The sequence below is a fragment of the Erpetoichthys calabaricus genome, chromosome 1, assembly GCF_900747795.2.
Source record: "Erpetoichthys calabaricus chromosome 1, fErpCal1.3, whole genome shotgun sequence".
In the NCBI taxonomy this organism is placed as follows: domain Eukaryota; kingdom Metazoa; phylum Chordata; class Cladistia; order Polypteriformes; family Polypteridae; genus Erpetoichthys; species Erpetoichthys calabaricus.
Window position 1 is genome coordinate 34569649 of NC_041394.2, and position 19321 is coordinate 34588969.

At 40.4% G+C, this 19321-nt stretch overlaps 1 protein-coding gene across 2 annotated transcripts in view; it reads left to right on the forward strand.

Moving 5' to 3' along the window:
* kat6a (K(lysine) acetyltransferase 6A) overlaps positions 1-19321 on the forward strand; it is a 215572-nt gene that overhangs the window by 173368 nt on the left and 22883 nt on the right. For both annotated transcript variants that reach the window (XM_051936186.1, XM_051936185.1), the window contains exons 10-15: positions 449-590; positions 3657-3818; positions 4241-4334; positions 4473-4704; positions 4788-4974; positions 5101-5748. In XM_051936186.1, coding sequence (XP_051792146.1) covers positions 449-590; positions 3657-3818; positions 4241-4334; positions 4473-4704; positions 4788-4974; positions 5101-5748 — 1465 coding nt within the window. The remainder of the gene's footprint in view (positions 1-448; positions 591-3656; positions 3819-4240; positions 4335-4472; positions 4705-4787; positions 4975-5100; positions 5749-19321) is intronic.

Consider the following 19321-nt stretch of genomic DNA (forward strand, 5'->3'; position numbering starts at 1 on the left):
CAGTGTGTGGTTTAATGTATCACTTACTTGCTTACTTATTTTGAGGCTTGATAATGTCTAGATGCATGTTCACTTCCTGTTTGCTCTGCTGCTGTTATCTGTGTTGCTCTCTGCCCAAGCTAGAAGATGAGCTGTGTGCATGATGGAGTTGCCAGCTCTTGTTTGTTAGTGCAATTAATTAGACATGTTGCAATATGGATTACTATTTAGAGAGTGGCTGAACTGTGATTTTAACCCACATCTGTTGAAACATTTGAAATACCAAGCTATGCATTTTTTGTTTTGTTGTATTTCTTTGCCTGCCTGCTTTGGCCATTGTATTTTAAATTAAGTATTTTTCTTTAACAGAAAAGATTTTTTTATATAACTAAATGAGACCAAAAGAATGTTGTTTTACCCAGGACCACAATTCAAAGCCTGATTTTTTTTTTTTATAAATGTGTGGCAGGCTGCCGAAATTATACTTATGTGAGTTCTGTCTGAGGTACATGAAGAGCAGAAGTATTCTTTACCAGCACATGAAAAAGTGTGGGTGGTACCATCCACCAGCCAATGAAATTTATCGAAAAGAAAACATTTCTGTGTTTGAGGTGAGTGCACCCTTCATTCTTTTTTTCACAAATACATTTCTTCTGCTAAAGTAATGTTACATTGTATTATACTAGTGTGACCAATATGCCTGTAAAAATGCACTTAAAATATTTCCATGCTGCTGAAACTGATGGATTCAGAGGTACGGTTGATCATAGATTTTTCCTTGAAATTGAGTTGAATTCAGCCTAATATGTATGAAAAGCATGGGATTTAATATTGAAGACAATAAATGGAACTAACAACTTAATCAGACATTTTCAGGTTTTTTTTCCTAGTTACAAAATAGTTTAATCTGGTGGAATGCACATAATACAGCTAAGAATAGTATAAAGCTCCAGTAGAAAGTTCCACATAGGAAGTACCACACTGTTACCAATGTAAACAACATATACGAAATCAAAATTAACCTTTTGATTAACATTAATTTGTTTAGTCATATGTAAAAGATAATTCAGAAACAATTATTCAACATTGATAATATTCACTACAAAAAATTTGTTAATTTATTCACGTTTTCAGATGAACCAACAACATGAAATTTGCACAGAGTGATTTTTGTATACTTGCTGTCACCTGCTTTTTAAAGGATTCATCCTGCTCTCACCCAATTCGGCAAAAAGTGAACCTAAATTTTGCTCATTAATGGTCACAGCAGAGCTGTGAGAGAAGCAAGGTCGCTGTTGATTTCATACACTTAGTATTGGCCTGAAAAGGAGGGAGTCCTTGGACACAAACATCAGACATTCCACTCACACTGGTGTAAATTAGTCACCAATCAAAAATAGTGCTCTGATTTGCAGTGTGACCGCGTACACAACCTTGACAGAGGAATAATTCAGTAAAAAAAGAAACATTTTTTAAGGAAAAACTAAATTTAAAAATTCTCCTGCAAAATATTACATTTTCACCTACTTTTTTAAAAAGCACATATACTTAGGGTTGCCTAAATCTGAGTGATCTAGTAAATGCTTCATATAAGGAATCAGAAACAAGTAGACATTTATATGGAATTCTGAATTTAATGTCAAATTACTGGGGTTCATAATTGTCAGGTTTAATTTCCAGCATGTGTTTTGTATTCTGCTGAGTCCTGAAAGGTCATGTGGACCTCACTGTACCTTTGAAATTGCTCTAGCATAATGGAAAGCTCTATTAGTTGTTTTCAATTTTAATGGTTATTTAGCTGGTTGATGTTTAAACGTTTGGAGGCAGGATTTCAAATGGATGTCATACATTGTCTTGTTTTCTGTTAGAATTAATTTCTCTCCTTTTCATTTTTGCCCTTTTCTGTCTCATTCTTTCACTTGTAACATGCTGGAAGCAGCAGCATGAGCTGATGAGAAAGGGTCTATAAACCACCTTGTGACATGTGGCAAATTCTGACTGTTTCTTTTATGTTTTAGTCCTTCAGCCTTATTTAAACTGTTAAAAAGGGGAATAAAGTAAAAAAGAATTCAAATATTTGTTTGTGGTGTACTTGTATAATAAGCCAGATAAGACCTATTTAGGTAGTTCCTAGTTTACACACACATGCGCTTGCCTTGCATTTCAGCCCATGTTAGGAAGGATATGACCTGTGTAACCGAGGGCTACATTTACAAATGCGAATCATTCCATCACTAATCCACCTGGAGAAATTATTTCTAGTTCCCAAATGTGACATTTGCTTATTTAATCAAGTAACGAAAACACACTTAACATAATAAAAGGTATATCCTGATTTTTCTTGCTGTTGTTATTGTTGTTATGTGGATCTTTACTTTCACTTAATCTTTTTAGTGAATTCCCTCACTGACCATTTTTTTGTAAAACATGGCATTAGGTCCTTTTTAAGCACGTAGGTGCCATGTGTGCATGCATACAGTATCTAATAATTCTTAACATTTCTGCAGCACTCTCTTGGTAAACATCTTAAGAGTGGACATAAGTTTTATGATGTCTTTTTTTTTTCTCACATAAACATTTAGGTTACTAGATCTCTGTATTATTTTTGTAGACCTTTTTCCCCTTTGTTTCCTTTTGGTGTATTGGCACAATCAACTCAAGGCATGATGATTAACAAAGACAGAATCAAGATACTGTATATTGGTTCATTATAATCAGAACCATATCATCCCTTTATTATCATCTAAGCCCACTTATTAAATCATTGTTGCAGTATTTACCTGAATAATCGATTATCAGTATATTTGTTTGTTGCATCCCTAGTGAAGGAGGATTTCTTTGGTGTAGCCTTTCACTATAGTATACTAATGCTCTGTGTAAGAAAGGACAGAGCCGGTTATACTTCCTTAGAAGGCTGGCGTCCTTCAACATCTGCAATAAGATGCTGCAGATGTTCTATCAGACGGTTGTGGCGAGCGCCCTCTTCTACGTGGTGGTGTGCTGGGGAGGCAGCATTAAGAAGAAAGACGCCTCACGCATGGACAAACTGGTGAGGAAGGCAGGCTCTATTGTTGGCATGGAGCTGGACAGTTTGACATCTGTGGCAGAGCGACGAGCGCTCAGCAGGCTCCTATCAATTATGGAAAATCCACTGCATCCACTAAACAGCGTCATCTCCAAACAGAAGAGCAGCTTCAGCGACAGACTGCTGTCACTGTCCTGCTCCACTGATAGATTGAGAAGATTGTTCCTCCCCCAAACTATGCGACTCTTCAGTTCCACCTGGGGGGTATTTGGGTAAACATTATACAAAGATATTGTCTGTTTTTTACCTGCATTATTATCAATCTTTAATTTAATATTGTTTTTTGTATCAGTAAGGTGCTACTGGAGTATATGAATTTCCCCTTGGGATTAATAAAGTATCTATCTATCTATCTATCTATCTATCTATCTATCTATCTATCTATCTATCTATCTCTCTCTCTCTCTCTCTCTCTCTCTCTCTCTCTCTCTCTCTCTCTCTCTATCTCTATCTCTATCTCTCTCTCTCTCTCTCTCTCTCTCTATCTCTCTATCTCTCTATCTATCTCTCTATCTCCGTGTCTGTCTGTCTGTTTTTACTGCATTATTTTTTTCTTAATTTAAGAACAACTACATTTCTTTCTCATTTGCAGGTGGATGGAAATGTCAGTACTATATATTGTCAGAACCTCTGCCTTCTAGCTAAGCTCTTCCTGGACCATAAAACACTTTATTATGATGTCGAGCCCTTTCTCTTCTATGTACTAACACAGAATGACTCCAAGGGTTGCCACCTTGTTGGGTATTTCTCAAAGGTGAGTCATCAGCAATTACTGGGTGCCCTTCATCTTCTAACGTTTGTCAATGTATATAACTGATCCTTTTTTTGACACTCATACTTTTCTCTGTTAGTATTTAAGGATGTTTCTTTAGTGTCACCTTGGTATGTTGTTATTTTGATCTTTATAGTGAATAAGATACTGGAATCAGTTGCAATATAGTGAAATAACTGCCAATAAATATACTTTTGCTTACCCCTACTAAATTAAACCTAGAACCCTATTTGTTTAGCTGAGTGCATTAAGCGATATTTTACTTTGCACGAAAAGAATTTTCTAGATATATCTCCACTAGTTAGCATGCGGGTGTGTCCTACTTGTTGCTTCTGTTCTTCACTTACTCCAATACTTCATCATGTAAATGTTATAGGGTTTCATATATTCTCCCTCTTTTTTAGGAGAAACATTGCCAGCAGAAGTACAATGTGTCCTGTATCATGATTCTTCCTCAGTACCAGCGTAAGGGCTATGGCCGATTTCTTATTGACTTTAGTAAGTATTGGTCTTCTAACTCTGAACATTTCTGACTGGAAAAAAGAAAAACAACACCTTCCCCTCCCATTTTCAAAATTGCCTTGTGTGTGATATTAAATGGTGTTATGAAATTTATGGTACTCTTCTTATTTGTAGGCTACCTTTTGTCAAAAAGAGAAGGCCAGGCTGGTTCACCAGAAAAACCACTTTCTGACCTGGGTCGCCTCTCCTACATGGCGTACTGGAAAAGTGTCATTTTGGAGTGCCTTTTTCACTGCCGGGACAAGCAGTTGAGCATAAAAAAATTGAGTAGGCTGACTGGTATATGCCCCCAGGATATCACATCCACATTACGGCAGCTTCACATGTTGGAGTATCGTGAGGACCGGTAACAGCCCTTTTTTTGCCCAAATGCAGTGTGTTTGACATTTTGATGACTGTTTCTAATTAATAAAACCTTTCTGTTCGTAGGTTTGTGCTTGTGAGGAGGGAGAAGATGATCCAGGAACACATGGCACGTTTGCAAAACAACCCACGCAAGATGGAAGTGGATCCTGATTGCTTGCGTTGGACACCTGTAATTGTTGCTCATACCATGGTGTCAGAGGAGGAGGAAGAGGAGGAGGAAGAAGATGAGGAGGAAGTACTTGTTAAAGAGGTTAGAGCTAAATTACATTATTGTTATTTTGCTTGTCAATATCTGCTACCATTGCTTCAAGTAGGAAATGTTAGCAGTCTTCTATTGTTAGACATATGCAGATGTGTATATATTTATTTTTTTTAGACTAAACCTGTCACTGCTTCGTTAGCAAGTTCTTGGGATAAAGGCGATGATGAAGACAAATGTTTCGCTTTGGTATTGAACAACAAGATTCTTACCACGTCTACACCTACATCTGGTTCACCTACTATTGACACCCATCTTGCAGCACTGGACACTTCTCTAATAGCAAATGGAGAAGCAAGGAGAGGAAGAAGAGGAAAGAGGAGGAAAGGGGGATTTGGTGACAAAGGAAAATCAGATTTTCCAGGAGCTGAGACAGATGATATTACACCAGATGCAAAAGATGAGGAAGAGGAGCGGTCAGCATGCAGCCGTCAAGCTATTGATGGAAAGGTGTCTCTTTTAAAGGGATGGTTTTCAAATGGAGAGCCTCCTCGAAGAGGTCGACCAGGAAGGAAGAAGGGTGCTTTGAAACGGCGATTTAGTGAAGGCTGTGAAACATTAGCTAAGGACCAGAGGCAGCAGTTACAGAAGACTGAGTCTCCACATCTGCCGCAGAGAAGACTACTTGATGGGGCAGTAGAATCAAGAAAAAGAAGCTTCATTGAAAGCAGTGAGGAAGAACTAGAGGAAGATGATGATGAGAAAATGAGACCCATGTCACCACCTGTCCTTACCAAGCCCACTCTCAGTGGGCTGAAATGCAAGGTAACGGTTTCTTTTATATGCAACATCTGATTTTTCAATATTTACTGAGTAGTAAAGTATAGCATCCCCATTGGTAGCAGTGTAAATATATCTTGTTTAAATTTTTCCATTCACAATGTGTCACTGAATTGGTTTTAATTTACCCATTAGACTGACCGTGCAGTGTCCATGTTAGTACCTAGCCCAATGTAAGCTGCTAAGGGTAAGAAACCACCACCATTTAAGTAAGCAAAACTTTGCCATGTAAAATTAAAGACTAAAGACCAATTTTAATACTGAATTGAGTAACAGCAATAAGGTTCTGCTTTAAAAAAAAAAAACAACTTTTATATTGGAGTAAAACTGCTAAGACTATTTGATAGCGCATGCCACACTGTTCAAGATGTCCTTGCTTTGCACCCTTCTTGGATTCCTGAAGCAATGCTAGGTGTTGAGACAAACGATACAAAATGAAAAACAGAATAACTCAAGGTACAAAGCCTACAAAAAAATGCTTTCAGCATTGAAATCTGTCTCTAATACAAAGCTTTTACATCATCATCATCATCATCCCTGCTTATGTGGCTGTTTAGCAATATTAGTTGATTGCCCACCAAATTATTTTTTCTCCACTTTCAACAGTCTTGGGCATCCTTTGTGGTGAGACTTGTACTTTTTCGTATCGCCCAACAAAACCATTGAACGCGTCATCTTTGGCCTCACTCTGGTCCTCACTCCTCCACCTTCCCCCTGGTGCACCTCCTCACCCTATTATACTCTGGCTTTCATGTCAAAAGCTCAAACCACCTTAAGGTGTTTCTCCTCAGCACAGCACATATCACATCTACACTAATGCTTTTTCATAATATGACATTCATGTTCCTCAACATGTTATCTAAGCAGCAGAACTTCCCTACTTTCTCTAAATCATTTTTCCGATATCTAAATTTACACTATATTAGCTTTCTGCACCCTTCTATCAGACTGTCTATGAACAAAGGTTACACTTGCTACCTGCAGATTACATTTCCCAGCATCCCTATCTAACAAACTGTGCATTGAGTTCAGTTTCTTTGAGCACGTACACCACAGACGCCATCTTTTCCACTGCCATTCACTTCCAGCCATCACCTTGATCTTTTCTGCATTTACCTTGAGGCGTTTTGCCTCCAAACTACCTTTCCATTTCAATATGTTCTTCTTTGGTTCTATCTTTTTACCATTGGCTCGAGAACATTGACATATAAGAGATTCCGAGGTGTTCTTCACACACTTCTATGGTCACCAACTCCCATCACTGTTACAAAAGGAGCACACTCAGAATGAATCATTGTTTGCAGCCCTAGTCTCACCTCAAAAACTTCACTGTCCCTGCCTGCTTTTTTAACAACTGTCCATGCTTCCCCATGCATTGATATCATCACAGACAATCATTTGTCTATGCCTAACATTTTTAGCGTCCACCTTAGCACCTCTTGTGGCACCCTGTCGGATACCTTCCACAGGCAGAACAGTACTTTATTCATTGTCTTTCCCTACATTTGCCTGATTAGAAAAATCGCATTTGTTATTTTTTCTAGAAATGAAACCAAACTGCATTTCACAAACTTCAGCCTAATTCCTCATTCTTTTCTCTAGCACTCTTTAAACCACCTTGAATATCTACTCCAATAGCTTGGATACTCAAGATGACCCACACTTCTGGGCCTTTAGCATTTCTGACACCAGTCCAGTTTTGACAATTACTTTACCCATTTTCACTTTTTTCAGTGCTTTTAGACCTCCTTGGGTTCTTCTGTTTTCTCACAACACAAATAAATCAATGTCCAAATCTAGGGATGCACCGATACCACTTTTTTGGAAAACGAGTACGAGTACTTGCATTTCAGTACTTGCCGATACCGAGTACTTAATAAAAACATGATTTAAATTTACAGGTAACAGCTTTAGTCATATAATTTAACAAAAAAAACAAGAAACTCTCGTCTATCCACTGGGAGGTTAGGCTAATTAACGACACGGGGCTAACACTGCTTGTCCAAATATCCATGGTGAAACTAAACGCAGAGGAGGCTTGCAGTAGGCTGTGGATATGTTTTTTCACGGAGTCGTGTAGTTTAGGCAGCTCCGTGTCAGTCATGTAGCGGCGGCTTGGGACATCATATCTGGGCTCCAGAACATGGAGGAGACGCAGGAATCCCACATTTTCTACCTCCGAGAGTGGCTGGTCACTCAATGCAATGTACTCGATAATTGCCTGTTATTTTCACAGCACGTGGATTGTCTCTGGACATTTTCTCTCGTCTAGCAAGAGTTTGCTACAGCGTGGGTTGTGTTGGTTTAGAAGCGTGGGTAAACTCTTTGTACTCGTTGTCGTGGTGGGATTTTAGGTGCTTGATTAAATTACTTGTGTTAAATGCGCTACCTTTTGAGCCTTCTCTGGACAATTTCGCTGAGCACAATTTGCAGTCCGCCTTTGTTTTGTCGTCTTCATTCACTTTGAAATAGTTCCACACGGCTGACATGTCTCGCCTCGCCTTCTCCCCGCTCTGAGCTGCAGCCGGAGCCTGGGGGCGGGCACTCGGCGCCTGTGATTAACCCCTTACACGCCGCTCAAACATAGACATTTCTCAGACCGTGGTATCGGTCCCCGGTATCGGGGGACTTTTAACGAGTACGAGTACTTTAGAAAATGTGGTATCGAGGCCGATACCAGATACCCGTTTCTGTATCGGTGCATCCCTATCCAAATCATTATCCTCATTCTGCAGTTTCTACATATAGTAGTGCTCATAAGTTTACATACCCTGGCTGAATTTGTAAGATGTGTACATTAAAGATGACTGACCAGGCAGAAGACATTTAATTTACTTTTAATGAAATCCAAGTTAAACTATAAGGCATCAGAGAATAGCACAACCATTAAACAAAACATAGTAATAAAGAAAATAACGAAATTGTTCTTGTTCAAAAGTTTGCATACCCTTAGTTCTTAATACTGTTTATTGCCCCCTTTAGCATCAATGATGGCATGCAGTCTTTTGTTATAGTTGTGGGTGAGGCACTTGATTTTCTCAGGTTGTACAGCTGCCCATTCGTCTTGGCGAAACACCTCCAGGTAAGGAGACTGTGATGGCCATTCCAGCTTCCCTCACTTTAATCTGCTGTAGCCACTGAAAGGTCAACTTGGCCTTGTGTCTTGGATCATTGCCACGTTGGAAGATCCAAGTATGTCCCATTCGCAGCTTCCAGATGGATGAATGTAAGTTGTTGCCCATTGATTTCTGATGACATGCTGCATTCATCTTGCCATTAATTTTCACTGATTTACCTATGCTACTGTAGCTCATGCACCCCAAGAACAGCAGAGATCCACCTCCATGCTTCACAGTAGGGATGGTGAACTTTTTGTCATGAGCCTTGTTGCATCCTCTCCAAACATGGTGTTTATAATTGTGGCATTGGCACATTTAAGAGCTTTTTTCTTGCAACTTGGCCTTGCTACCCATTTTTGTCCAAGTACCTCCTTATTGTGCATCTTGAAACAGCAATACCACTTGTTTGCAGAGAAGTCTGTATCTCCACTGAAGTGGCTTGTAGGTTTTTCTTGGTAGCTCAACAAATGATCATGGCAGATGTGGCTGAAATCTTGGTTGATCTACCTAATCTTGGCCTTTTTTAAATCAGAGTTTGAACTCTACTAACAGGCATTTTCAGGTCTCCGGATATCATTTTATGTCCTTTTACTGATATTTGCAAATTAACAACCTTTTCTCGCACGTCTTTTGGCACTTCTTTTGCTTTCCCTGTGTCTTGATATCCAGCAATTTTTGCCTGAATTTAAATTGACTATTTATACACCTACACTGATTATAATCAAAGAGGTTACGGGTGTGGACACTCTTCCTTAATTACCCTTAATGTGAACTTGTGTGTGTCCGCTTGTGTATATGTTATTGGCCCCAGCGTTCAATGGTGTGTAAACTTATAATCAGGCCCATTAGGGTGATTTCAGTTATCATTAAGATTTAAAAATTGCACACACAATAATGTGATAATAAATTGCCTCACCTGAGCACACTCCCTAATGAAGTGGAAAGTTTTCTGCAGGTCAGGTCAGGTTGGGGAATGTGCACTGGTACAGCGCATTGCCAAAACCACCACATGATGAAACATTGGATCCTGGTTGGCAACCCCCCAGGAAGATATGAGGTCCTATCCCACTCCCCGGAAATGACCATCTATCTGCTGCAGCCAGGTGTTACGTGGCCTTCCCCTTGGCTTGTTCCAGCTGCTCATGACCTCAACAATTAGGGTCCTGTGAGCTGGATTACCCTCAGGGAATCACACCACATGACCATAGTGCCATAACTGATGCTCCATCACTGTGCAGGTAATGTGCCACATTCGGGACTCCATGAGCAACCTCTCATTCGACACAAAGTCAAACCAGTGGTACCCAAGGATTCTCCAAAGAAACACTGTACCAAATGCGTCCAGTCTTCATCTCATGTCATTGGATAGTGTCCATGTCTTGCAACCATAGAGCAAGACAGGAAGCACCAAGACACTAAAGACTTGGACCTTAGTCCTTTTGCAAAGATATCAGAATGATCCCATACCCTATACCAGTGACCTCATGACACCCCTTGCTCTTCCATTTTGTCTACTGACTTCATGGGAAGAGACACCAGAGACATGAATGTCACTGCCGAGGTAAGTTAACCTCTCAACAAGGTCAACACTCTCTCTGCAGACAGACACACTGCTGATGGCTGTGAAGAGAGCAAGAACACACCCCTGATGAACCCCAGAATCAACTGGGGAAAAATGCAGAGGTTCTGTCTCCACTCTGCAAAGCACTCACAGTACCAGTTTACAGGCTGGCCATGATATCCAGCAACTTTGGGGGGATCTCATCCTGAAGTCTCAGGATGTCCCACAGGGCAGTTCAATCAATTAAGTCAAACGCTTTATGAAAATCGACAACGGCTGCAAAGAAGCACTGTTGATATTCGCGTTTGTGCTCTATGAGAACCCTCAGTGCCAGGATGCGGTCAATGGTAGACTTCTTAGACTTTTTCCACATTTTGTTACGTTACAGCCTTATTCCAAAATGGATTAAATTCATTTTTTTCCTCAGAATTCTACACACAACACCCCATAATGACAACGTGAAAAAAGTTTACTTGAGGTTTTTGCAAATTTATTAAAAATAAAAAAACTGAGAAATTACATGTACATAAGTACAGTGGAACCTCGAGATACGATCACCTCTATATACGAGAAATTCAAAATACGAGGAAAGTATGAGCGAAAAATTCAGATCTAAATATGAGCATTAGCTCGCATAACGAGCCACGAGCCAGGCTGTGGGTATAGCTCGCGGCTTAGCGAGGGGGCGTGGTAGCAGTTGCGAGCTGCAGGGCGATCTGCGGTGTCTGCGTTTCTCACCTAAGTGCACAGGTGGGAAACTGCCCACATCCATGATTGTTCCTGTGGCTGATGGGCTGCAGCTGCCATGTCCTCCCCGCATATATAGAAAAGCGCGAGCCGGTTAAGAGGGAGAAGAAGTAAAAGAAAAGAGAGGAGTGAGAACGGAGGTTGCAGGAGGAGGCAGGAATCGGCAGCAGTAGGAAGTCGGTGCGGGAGAGCGAGCGAGTGCAGGCTCGCGTGTAGCTGAACAGTGAGCTGAACAGGCGAGCCAAACAGCTGAAGCAGGACGGTGTAGAGAAGGTCAGCTGCATTAAGAGTGTCTCGCCTGTTGCAGAGCCCGCATGGGAGAAGCAGGTGAGACGCTAACAGAGAAGAAGCACCGGGGATTGTCATCTGTTTTTTAAAGACTGCTTCCTGTTGACGTTTTAACCTCGTGTTAAAGGATTGTTATTCTTGTGTATTTTAAACCTCCACTTCACAACTGTTTTAAGGATTATTTATTTAAAGATTTATTGAATGCTCTACTGCACTTTGGACACCTGTTTTGATTCTTTTAATAATCAGTTATATTATTTACCACTGTTATTTATTAAAGGTAGACTACAGTATACAGTATTTAATTTATCAGTGTTATTTGTTTGGAAAATTGATTTTTATGTTAATATATTTGGGGTGCGGAACGGATTAACTGGATTTCCATTATTTTCAATGGGGAAGTTTGTTCTAGATACGAGAAATTCGCTGTACAAGCACAGTGCTGGAACGAATTAAACTCGTATCTAGAAGTTCCACTGTATTCACAGCCTTTGCTCAATACTTTGTAGATGCACCTTTGGCAGCAATTACAGCCTCAAGTCTTTTTGAATATGATGCCACAAGCTTGGCACACCTATCCTTGGCCAGTTTCGCCCATTCCACTTTGCAGCACCTCTCAAGCTCCATCAGGTTGGATGGGAAACGTCGGTGCACAGCCATTTTAAGATCTCTCCAGAGATGTTCAATCGGATTCAAGTCTGGGCTCTGGCTGGGCCACTCAAGGACATTCACAGAGTTGTCCTGAAGCCACTCCTTTGATATCTTGGCTGTGTGCTTAGGGTCATTGTCCTGCTGAAAGATGAACCGTCGCCCCAGTCTGAGGTCAATAGCGCTCTGGAGCAGGTTTTTATCCAGGATGTCTCTGTACATTGCTGCAGTCATCTTTCCCTTTATCCTGACTAGTCTCCCAGTCCCTGCCGCTGAAAAACATCCCCACAGCATGATGCTGCCACCACCATGCTTCACTGTAGGGTTGGTATTGGCCTGGTGATGAGCGGTGCCTGGTTTCCTCCAAACGTGACGCCTGGCATTCACACCAGAGAGTTCAATCTTTGTCTCATCAGACCAGAGAATTTTCTTTCTCATGGTCTGAGAGTCCTTCAGGTGCCTTTTGGCAAACTCCAGGCGGGCTGCCATGTGCCTTTTACTAAGGAGTGGCTTCCGTCTGGCCACTCTACCATACAGGCCTGATTGGTGGATTGCTGCAGAGATGGTTGTCCTTCTGGAAGGTTCTCCTCTCTCCACAGAGGACCTCTGGAGCTCTGATAGTGACCATCGGGTTCTTGGTCACCTCCCTGACTAAGGCCCTTCTCCCCTGATCGCTCAGTTTAGATGGCCGGCCAGCTCTAGGAAGAGTCCTGGTGGTTTCGAACTTCTTCCACTTATGGATGATGGAGGCCACTGTGCTCATTGGGACCTTGAAAGCAGCAGAAATTTTTCTGTAACCTTCCCCAGATTTGTGCCTTGAGACAATCCTGTCTCGGAGGTCTACAGACAATTCCTTTGACTTCATGCTTGGTTTGTGCTTTGACATGAACTGTCAACTGTGGGACCTTATATAGACAGGTGTGTGCCTTTCCAAATCATTGTCCAATCAACTGAATTTACCACAGGTGGACTCCAATTAAGCTGCAGAAACATCTGAAGGATGATCAGGGGAAGCAGGATGCACCTGATCTCAATTTTGAGCTTCATGGCAAAGGCTGTGAATACTTATGTACATGTGCGTTCTCAATTTTTTTATTTTTAATACATTTGCAAAAATCTCAAGTAAACTTTTTTCACGTTGTCATTATGGGGTGTTGTGTGTAAAATTCTGAGGGAAAAATGAATTTAATCCATTTTGGAATAAGGCTGTAACATAACAAATTGTGGAAAAAGTGATGCTCTGTGAATACTTGCCAGATGCACTGTAAAACCAGAGTGCTCCGGTCGCTGGTAGGTGAGCAGATGATCACAAATCATATTGAAGATGAAACTAGCAAGGACCTTACCTGGCTCCAAGAGTAGTGTTATCCCCCTGTAGTTGCAGCAATCCAGGAGATCACCCTTCCTTTTCCAGGTAGGAGTGGCAAGTCCCGCTTTTCAGTCTTTTGGGATGACGACCATCATCTGAATGGAAGCAAAGACCGCTTGCAATGCAAGGAGGACAGCCTTACCACCAGCCTGAAGAAGTTCACCCCTGATAGCACAGATCCCTATAGCCTTCCCTACCCTCAGGTGGTTCTTCACCTGTGCAGTCTTAGCGAGACGACTGGGAGGTTTGCAGCTACCAACCTCTCAAGTTATCCCTGCAAGTTGGAGGACCATTTGTAAGGCGGATGCAGTTTAATGTCACGATTAGCAAATTTTCTAAATAACAGCCAATATTTCACAGAATCTGCCAGGGTATGTAAACTTATGAGTACTACTGTATATACCTTCCAGGTATCCTTAATCTAATTTTTATCAGTCCTGACGCTCCCTTCCCTCCCTACTATATTCTGGCTGTCTTTTACCATCTGCTTTGTAATTAGGGTTGGGACTTGAGAAATGGTTACAAAGTAGAACTGGTTGTACATTTTTAAGAACCACAAAATCAGAAAGCTGTTTTAATTTCAGGGCACTTATTGATTCCTATGTGCACAACTTTCAAACAATTATCTGAGTCTAATAAATGTTCTTGATGCAGACATGCACATCTTCTCCTGGACCTGTGATGTGTCATCATTGTAGCCTACATCATGTCACCAGCATGTTGATTTGTTTTGTTCAACACCTGGGGCCTCATGCATGACGCCGTGCATAGAGTTAGCACTATAACATGATGTAAGCACAAAAGCTTACGCACTTAAGCTTAAGCTTTGTGCTTACGCACAAAAAAATCCAGATGCATAAATCTGTGCGAATGCCAGCTTCCACGTTCTTCCGCTACATAAATCCCGGTCTGCATGAAAAGCAACGCATGTGCACGCACCTGCTATCCCGCCCCAACTCCTCCCAGAATTATGCCTCTTTGAATATGCAGATCAATATAAATAGCCCTTAAGATCAGCCTTCTGTGAAAAGACAGCGGCAAAGTACCAGGGAAAATAAAAGAATTTCAGCGAATACCAAGTGGAGGCAAGGAAAAACTTACTATTTGTTGGTTTAAACAGTGGTATAAACAACAAAAGGAAGTTCATCGAGTGACACAGAGTGTTGGAGAAACTCGAAAGCTCAAGTTCACAAAGTCACACAGTGCCCGAAATATAAAAGAAGTTGTCTGATATCAAAGTCGCCGTGACAAGGCGAGTCGTAGCCCACCGTGAGTGTCATATGAAGCTTATTAGGGTACAGAGAAAAAAAAAGCATGAAATGACAACTTTAATCTCGAAATTTCCACTTTAATCATGTAGTTTATTTTGTCATTAAAGTAGAACATCATAAACTTCATCTTAAAATCGTTTAATTTACTAGTTTCTCAAATCCCATCGTAACTAAAGTAGCACGTAAAATGCTTTGTTTCGTATTTGATCTTCTATGTGTGCGAATCACTACGTGCTTCCAGGCTTTCTCTTCCTCCGACAGGACACAGAATCCATTACATTCGTAATACTACAGCTCTCTGAATAATTAAAATACTGAGAAGTATACGTGATATAATTTTCATGATGATAGGTGTTAAAACATGTTGTTAAACATAGGAACACGGTGGTGCAGTGATTGTTCATGTCTCATGCAAGATGCTTGCTGCGCCATGCGTGACCTTCGATGAAATACTTTATTGTAGCAGTACTGTCTCTTTCAAATGTACTAACCCCCAATTCCTGTCCTTACTTTTCTTTCTCCAAATACCCAATCACCACACAATCAGCTCTGTAATAGATGTTAAGCCATCTGTAAGCTTAGAACGCCGATTCTTCAAAACTTTTAAGGAACATTGAAATATCTTCGTAGTACATGTTTAATTATTCTATCCATCTGTCCTTCCAGTGTTGCGCCAGCCACAGCAAGAATACAGCGCGAGGCAGGAACAATCCGTCAACTAGCTAGCGCTGCTGCACCGTGTAGTTAAAGTTAAAGTTTTATCTGTATAATACAGTATAATAAACATATTTTGCTGCATTTCATCTTAAAAATGATATTGTCATCATATGTAAATACACGCTTTATAAAGTGGCTCAGGTTATGCAATATTATAACTATCATAAGTTTACAGTGAGGTAATTGTATTTAAAAGGAAACAGTTCTACGAGGAGCACTTGATGGACTAATTGAGTGCGTTTAGAATTCTTGGGATGAAACTGTTTGTGAACCGCGAGGTCAGTACAGGAAAGACTCTGAAGCGTTTGTCGGATGAGAGCAGTTCAAATAGCGAATGACTGAGGTAGCGTGTGCTTGATGCTATATACCGATAATTCTCTTTCTAATCAGCTGGTCTACAGCTGTGATTCACACTCAGATACAGTGATATAAATACTCCAAGTGGTGCAATGAGAGTAATATGGAAAAAGATGATCCAATGTGGCAACCCCTAACGGGAGCAGCTGAAAGAAGAAGAAGGTGGTGCATTAAGAGTAACAACACTAAAGCAGTTATGGTATTTGGAATAGTTTGACCATTCTGTGGACCATTATATTGTTACAGGTTTATTACAATCAGATGTATTAACTCTTTTAGGGCTAATTTTTTTTTTTTTCTTTTCTCCCAGGGCTGAATATTTTTCCAAAAACTAACATTTTTTAAAAAAGAACACAAAGCAATTGTTTAACATATCAAATCAACAAAAAATATTTACTTTTGACAAATGTTACTGTCTTGCATGTTGTATGAGCCTGAATTCTCTATGATTTCACATACATATCACATACATTTTACACAGCAAAGTCTGATCTCGCTCAAAGCAGCCAATTTCAGTCATTGCCACATTGCACTCCTTACAATATGTGTTGTTTTGATGCCTATTTTTCAATTGTCTGTTGCTGCATTTTCTAACATATATTGTTAGTGTGTACTGTAGAGAGACAAGTCACCCATTTGCCATCGTGCCATGCCACTGCCACCAAGTTTTCTGCCTGCATGAAAACCGTATTGTCACCTCTTTTCATCTTCTGAAACTTTATGAACTTTATGTATGGCATTATAGCCTGGCTCACCCATGGGATTTGCTTCTGTTTATTACAGAAGTGAATAAAACTTTGCAGCAGCACGTACCTAAGCCACCAGGGGACAAAACACGTTTGGACCAATGCTCCCTGAAGTTATATCACCAGTTCTGTCCCATCTCTATTTGTAATGCCACAGCGCGCTTCATCTCGTCTTTCGTTGTGGGTTTCCACTTTGAAAAACGAGAATGTGATGCAAACGCAGCCCGCGATTCAAAAAAAATCTCTGCCTACCTGTTTGTCTCATCTGACAGTAGCTGAAAAGCAGCATCAGGAGAGAGCAGCCTGAAGTACAGCAGCTGGTGATCTGTCGTGTCCAAAAGCAAGCCATGCCGTCTTGTAAACTCCGGTAGCCACATCGGCTCTCAACGGATCAATGTATGTGTATTTATCCCATGCGAACCTTGCCGTAGATGCATCGGCTGCGCGAAGGCACTCAACTGGCAGCAGATCCGCTCGCGCGGCATCGGCTGGTGTCTGATCAGCTGATGCCTGCTTCTAACTCTCTTGCTCGATCTCCTGATAACTGCCAATAAAGTCCGATTCTGAAAAATCAAGAGTCCGACTCCGCGGTAATGCGCAAAACAACGTCTGCCAAGTGTTTTCTTTTCTGCACTTGCTTCGCTGCCTTTTCACATGTCGGTGCCATCTTGCCTTTGTTTACATTTCGCAACTCACGCACACGCAATGTTTATTTGCCGAGTCAACGAGTCTAGCATTCCTCCAAGCACAGAGGGAATGCCTGTGACATGACAGTGAGATTTGTCGCCATTAACAGCTGATTGTCGCCCTTTATCCCTGGATGTCGACTTTTGTCGACATTCGCCTTCAACCCCTCCTGTCGACAAAAGTCGACATCCGCCCTAAAAGAGTTAAACTAATAAACAATATGCGGTTAATTTCAGTGTATTTATAAAGCCAAGTCAGGGATGTGGATATAAAAAAGAAAGGGTAACCACATAGGGACAGTAGCACTGCTTTGACGCTGGTTGCCACCAGTCTGCAAAACCGAGCAGAGAACTTGCGTACGACAGGGTATGAGCTACCGTGGAAATGTGTGTGGCCTTACACCAAGTTTAGGTTTTATACATCGTGATTTGAACGTGGAAACGTTCTTACGCAACATTTTGTGCGTACGCACCATTTATACATGAGGCCCCTGGTCCCTGAAATACTATGCAGAATTGTGGGTATTCTGCACAAATGTATTAATTCTCACAAGCACGCTACAGGATTAGATGATATGGTTGGTATTTGATGCCATGAATTTAAACTGCATTAAAAGCACCTCAAATAAATGTACTTAAAATTCTGGATAAAAACAGGCTCTAATATATTTTTTTGCTAAAAGCAATATAAATATTCAAGAAACTGACTTGGATTGTTCAGTTAATTTGTACTGTGTTTCACTGCTTTTTATTTGATTACCGTAATTGACCATCATCAATTTATGATTGTGTTGTGACACTTCAAGACACTTGTCTGTCTTTAGAATGTCAATTTATTTATATAGCACATTTAAAACAAGATAGGAATTCTGTGGCCAAAGTGCTTTACAATTAAAGGAGGATAAAAAACATACAATTAATCATAAATAGAAATAAAATAAATAATAAGTAGAAGTAAGATTACATAATCACAATGAGGAAACCATCAGTATTACTGAAGGTCATGGAAAGCAAGTGAATAGAAATGAGTCTTTAATCTTGTTTTGAACAGTTCAATTGTAGACGACTCCTTTATGTAATGAGGTAAAGAGTTCCACAGGCGACGAGCAGCAGCAGCTGCAAAAGCCCTGTCCCTCTTCGTTTTACACCTGGTACGAGGGAGAACAAGAGACAACTGACCAGAAAATCTAAGCACTCTAGATGGCAGGTGTAAAGCACACAATTCAGATAAATAGGCAGGAGCAAGCCCATGGAAAGATTTAAAAACTAGCAACATCCATCCATTATCCAACCCGCTATATCCTAACTACAGGGTGATGGGGAACTAGCAACAAGATTTTAAAATCAATTTGAAAACTGACAGGCAGCCAGTTTAAAGAAGCTAATATTGGACAAACAGAATCAGACTTTACAGAATGTCTGTATTGGGCAGACTGAATTTAAACTTGAATCTGAGAACTGAAATCCATGAGACACACACACATAAAGGGATAAACAGTGTTCAAATGTAACTCAAGAAAATTAGTTGTAGCGTGGCAGAAAGAACTACACATCCTTTAGTATCAGAGCTGGCCTTTTCGTATTTATGTGTGCAGGCCTCCTCTACCCGTAGTGAGAGGGTTTTATCCACTGCTGGAGACACAATATGCCCAGAGCATCACATATATTACTAGAAAATGCTAATATGCTGATTTTTCTTAACAAGAATTGTTGACTTCTTTGTTGTACGCAAGCGTGCATACACTTTGTGTAGTTGTAATATTTAGGTTGAAGAAATATTATTTTTGAAAACACCCTGCTTTTGTTTTACTGTTTCAGATAATTTTTGTTGTAAAACTTTAAGGTAAACTCTTTATTCTCTTTAAATACCTTTTTTGTGTTATTGAAACATTTTGACCATTTTTATTTAAGCATATTAAAATCAAAATTTGGATTAGAACTGGAATTGATAAGCAGAATCTGATTTGCAATCAATAAATTGTAAATGATTCCCAGCCCTATGGTTTCTTGCACTGTCATGACTGCTTTACTAGCATTTCACTTCTCTTC